Source organism: Zerene cesonia, unplaced genomic scaffold (genome assembly GCF_012273895.1).
Source record: "Zerene cesonia ecotype Mississippi unplaced genomic scaffold, Zerene_cesonia_1.1 Zces_u004, whole genome shotgun sequence".
NCBI lineage: Eukaryota > Metazoa > Arthropoda > Insecta > Lepidoptera > Pieridae > Zerene > Zerene cesonia.
The window spans coordinates 2,593,961-2,599,362 of NW_024045134.1; the positions used below are offsets into that span (position 1 = coordinate 2,593,961).

Below are 5,402 nucleotides of genomic sequence, written 5' to 3' on the forward strand. Positions count from 1 at the left end.
ACCAGTACGGGCGCGGCGCGGGTGCCGGCGGCGGGGCGGCGCGGGGGGGCGCCGGCGGGGTGCCGCGGGGGGAGGCGCAGGTGCCGGAGCCCGCGGGCGGCGGGGGGGAGCAGCCCTGCGGCTCGATGGCGTGGCGCCGGCAGCCCGAGCCGCTGCCGGGACACCCCCCGCACGTGGGATCCATTGTGGTCACTTATAAGTGAGTTCTCTAACGTGTAGTGTGTTTATTATTTATACATGTCGCTGTAAGTTTATTAAAATAGATTTTAATTCGACTCGAAAGGTTTCATACCTTCGAAACATAATATTCATTTACAAGTTTACGGAAGTGTGTTTGTTTGTTTTTTTTTTCACGCGACAACGGAGCGATGTTATCACATAACCTTTGTGTCTAGAAATAGATATGAGGCAGGAAAGGTACTGCAGTGAAACATCTAATTGCCTTGGGACTCACCACGCGCTGGAAACCGGGGGCAGAAGCTAGTGTGGTAATATGTGTTAACGTTGCAGTTTCCAGTCGGGCGTGCAGGGCGCGGGGCACCCGGCGCCGGGCGCGCCCTACTACGCGGTGGGCTTCCCGCGGCACTCGCTGCTGCCGGACACGCCGCTCGGCCGACAGGTGCGTCGCGATATTTGATGCTGTTTTGAATGGATATCTCGGTTATTAATAGTCAACTAGACGTGCGATCATTGGAAAAAAATCTATATCCGACTTTATTTCATACGAAGAATGTTAAATCAAAGCTTTCATTTGATATGTTCTTGGGACTTTTTAGTTTGTTAAACGCTCAGGCGCCAACGATTTTGGCAGATCTTGTTATTAACACTTCTAAGCAACATTACAAACCTCTGGTATGGTATAAATAATCATTTACAGGTATGAGTCATATTGACTAGTCGTTAATATAGAGTAGAAATAGATTAGGTCCCACAACTCTGCCCTGAGGCACTCCGAGAAACTGAATCATATTCACTGCTTATAATATGTTTGAATTTATATTGAAAATTTGCAATAGATACAGATTCAAATGCTTCAAAAGATCTTTGAATAGAGACACAGTCGTTGTTTCAAAATTTTTTTACAAAACTTTTTTATTTATAAAGTTCTATCTCAATCCATATGAAATATGGAGTTTGTGGGGGTTTATTTTCTGTAAATTGCAATCCTGGTCACTGTGTATATTTGTGTGTATATTTTCCTATCGGTGCTTATAGATGATGCCTGCCAAATTTGTGTGCTTACTAATAAGATAACGTAATGCCGGATCGGTGGTGCGCAGGTGCTGGCCGGGCTGCAGGGCGCGTGGGAGCGGCGGCTGCTGTTCACGGTGAGCGCGTCGCGCACCACGGGCCGCGAGCACGTGGTGGCGTGGCGCTGCGCCCCGCCGCCCGCCGCGCCGCACCACTACCTGCCGCCGCACCGCCCGCAGCGCGCGCTGCTCGCCGCGCTGCGCCGCCTGCACGCGCTGCTGCGCCCGCCCGCGCCCTGACCGCGCCCTGACCGCGCCCTAACCGAACTCCCACTGCGCCCTAAAAGCAACCTCACAGCTCTACAACAGCGCCCTATCGTTGCCCTAAATTAAACCAACTTCGCCCAATCGCGCTCTTACTGCGCCCTAATTGCGCCCCAACCACGCCCTAAACTCTCTCTGCCCGCGCCCCGACGTCATCCCGATGAGCGCGTGTCGCAATTCTAGTGACGGTAGAGTCACGTGGAAGGATATCCCTTTACTTTAACCAATTCCAATGTTCTCACACTAAAACCCTAATCATATAACTTACAACACGATTTTTTTAACAAGCCCGCGTCTAACTAAACTATCTTAATTCCTTCGAATCGAAAATGTTCAAATCAATCTTGCCAATAAAGAGAAAACAAAACGAATAAACCACTAAAGTTATTTTGAAACATATATCGATAATTATGATTGAAAATTAAAATAAAACTCCACATCTAATCTTAGTTTAGCTTTAAACTACTTTATTTTTAGTTAAGTATAGGGTATAAGTAAAAAACTAATATTTACCCCTTTTATAAATTCTAAATATCCAATTATTCATAAATTTTGCTACTAAATATTTTATTACGATGTATAGTCAGCATCGAAAGTATTTAATTATATTACTTTATATTTACTTTAGAATAGGAAGGTAGTTAGAGAAAATGCTGCTCGAATAAATTGAATCTTATTTATAAACATTTAAAACTTAGTTTCGAGTACATATGATATAATATTTTGCATGTTTTAATTTTTTTTATTATATTCAAACATAATTTATATTCGTATATACAAAAAAAAAAAACAATTCAGTTAAAACAATATAAATGTTAAGAATTTTAGTACAAATGCACTTGTCTTACGATATAATTTTAATTATTCAAATTATATTTAAATCAATATATTATTTATAAAAATCTCCGCTTAATAACTAGTATGTTAAACAAAATAAAAGTTAATATGACTGACCTTTGGACTATTTGCGGATTGCGGGTAGTTAGAGAAATATAAATACTATGTACTATTTATTTTTATTGTATAATTTTATGCAAAACTAGCAATGTGTGCGTGCGCCATTATAACTCTTTAAAGATCTATGTTAATATTGGAAAATACTTTAATATTTTAAATATAATCCTCACTTTATGCTGTAAAATATTTAATATATTTAGCATTTGAATAAAAAATTTGCTAAGTCTTCCAATAAAAGCATTCCCATATTAATGCATTGTATTTATATTATACATTCGTTGCATTTAATATACGTTTATTGAAATAATTATAAGTAATATTATTATGATTATAATAAAGTTGATTATTACATGTGCGTTAAAGAATCGTCGTACACCTTGCAACTGAACGATTTTATATGATTTTTGTGTCTGGAGTGAGTGAAGAGGGCTAGATAGTGTCATAGGCTACATTTTACATCTCATTAATGGAAATATAATGAGAATATTATTTATAATCGAGTGCTATAATTATAAAAGATAAGATAAAAGTGCCTTTATTAATTTTTGTGTATTTACAAAACGTGAAAAGGTTATTTGTATTGGTATTATATGTTCTGTTATATTACTGTTTTATACGACTCACGGTAGTTAAAATTTTTAGGTTGTAATTTTAGTTAAAAGGTGAAAATTACAAATTTCTACAGAAATGGTCACCGACACGCCTGGGGGGAGGTACCACTCCAGATTCTAAAATGGCACCAAATGACAGTTTTCTATCTAACACAAAAATAATCACGTAAATCGATTGATAATTTATTAAATCAAGATATTATTGTGATTTTAACGTTTCAAACAATTACTATTTATAAACAGACATCACTACATGTTAATTTTGTAAACGATCAATAAATAAACCAGTTATCGCCTTCGTAAATCCTGTAAGCATTACGCTTTGTACAGTCGCGTAAAGATTAATATCTTGTAATGTTAGGCCCTTAGCCTCTCCGCAACTTGAATAATTAAGTTTTAAAAATGTTATTTTTATATAAGAACTTGCCAGTATGTGCCTTTATTAAATAGATCTAAGTAATATAATTGTAACTATATTTTAAATTGCTTTTTATCTTTATATATCTTTATTCTGTGTTATCGGTATATACTTATACACAATTTCAAACTGAAACATGTATCCATTTAATTAGAAATCTTATAGAATCACTCATTGTTCTAAAACATTTATATTGCATTCATTAAATTGTCTGAATAATTGCCGTTGTTAAAATTTTTGACATCGCTTTATTATAAATACCCCTATACAAGCGTCCCCTATACGCCTATATAAAGTTTGTGAATTTGTTTGCTAGTACGAGGGAACCGCTGGACCGATTTCAAAAATTATTTAACCATGTGCGTGATCTCCGAGTGCCATAGGATGTATGTGTAGCAGGGGCGAACATCTAGAAAGCAATAAAGTTCTGGTTGGACTGAACTATACGTTAAATCACTTTGAATCTTATTAAATGTTGAAGTGTTTGTTTGTGTGTAAGTATATAATTTTATATATAGATTTATATATAATCTTGCCGTAAGTCTTCCAGACGCGCTTCCATTGTAATTATGTTAATATTCTGTATGTAACGAAATGATTTATAAAGTTTGTTTTATGATAAATATTACAATATATCGTGCAGTTTCATTTGCCCTGAGTAAATTATTCGATTGTATCTTTCTCTATATATGTAGATGTAGAATGAGGGGAATTTCTGCTGGTATTTGAAAACTGAAGGACAGAAGAGTTATTGGTTTCAAGTTTTTTTACGTTAGTAACAAGAATCCTGTAAACAAGGGTTTACGACCTTTTTCGATCTGATTACATTAAACATCCTTTTAGGGTTTCGTATGCAAAGGGCTAAAACGGGACCTACTAAGACCTACCTATTATTGCAAGTGCTGTTATGGCGCACCAATCTTACTTCAACAATAGGTATCACAAATAAGATCACAGGCCTTTTCTGCCCATAGGCTAATAATTAAGGAAAACATAGATTTAATTAAACATTGCTAATGGTATAAGCAGCGGTGGTTTAATGGTGAGAACACGGGAGAACCTTAAAATCATGGTGAGACTTAAAATCGACGAGTGGGACCAAGACGGTGAAAATGAGATAGATAGATAGATTCTTTAATTTATCGCATGTGAATACATCACCATTGCTCGAAATGGTGAAAGCAGACATCATGAGGAACCGGCATGTCCAAGGATTAAAATTTCGTCATGTCACGTCTGTCAATGTGCACCTGGCCAGCGTGGTGGATTTTGACCTAAACCCTCGTAGGAGACCTGGGTGCCAGTAGTGGGAACATGTACGGGCTCATGATGGTAAGAGAAGGTATCTTCCTCTGTTACGGAATATACAGCTGTAGTGAGTAAATTATATTGCATCCTACGATTTCAAATGATAACTTTTACAAGTCGCAATTATAGGATATTTATGCATTTCGACATTGAAGAATCAATGAGTTCACAGACCGAAACAAGGCGAATGCAGCAAAACAAAGATACACTTACATCTCTATCAATATTACCATTATTTTGTTATCTACAATTATCATAGCAAATAGTCACGAGAGGGGAAATTTAATTTTATCATTTTGCACGTAAGCAAGCGTTTAGAACAAATAATTTCCTTAGATGAACTCAAAATACTTGTCAACTATTTCTATATAAACCACACGATCGAATTTAGTTCGTTAGTTTGGCACTATGGAGGAACAAAAGTGCAGAAATATAGAAAGTATACTAACGGAAAAACATTTGAAAACAATCATACATCGTGCGTCATTGGATGGATGGAAATTTTTGGGTTATGATGTCAAACCTGCTTCGATAGGCCTTGCAGGGTTTCTGGGAGATCATTTTAAAATTGTGGTCCATTTACAAAATGCTGGA

General features: G+C 37.1%; 2 protein-coding genes across 2 annotated transcripts in view; both read left to right on the forward strand.

Annotated features, from left to right (window-relative positions):
• Positions 1-1,566, forward strand: part of LOC119838627 (protein deltex) — a 7,234-nt gene extending 5,668 nt beyond the window's left edge. Inside the window, exons 7-9 of the mRNA XM_038364646.1 lie at positions 6-199; positions 511-619; positions 1,281-1,566. Coding sequence (XP_038220574.1) covers positions 6-199; positions 511-619; positions 1,281-1,490 — 513 coding nt within the window. The 3' untranslated portion in view covers positions 1,491-1,566. The remainder of the gene's footprint in view (positions 1-5; positions 200-510; positions 620-1,280) is intronic.
• Positions 1,567-5,216: 3,650 nt separating this feature from the next.
• The window catches only part of LOC119838628, a 2,872-nt gene continuing 2,686 nt past the window's right edge, over positions 5,217-5,402 (forward strand). Inside the window, exon 1 of the mRNA XM_038364647.1 lies at positions 5,217-5,286. Within this exon, the coding sequence (XP_038220575.1) occupies positions 5,217-5,286 (70 nt within the window). The remainder of the gene's footprint in view (positions 5,287-5,402) is intronic.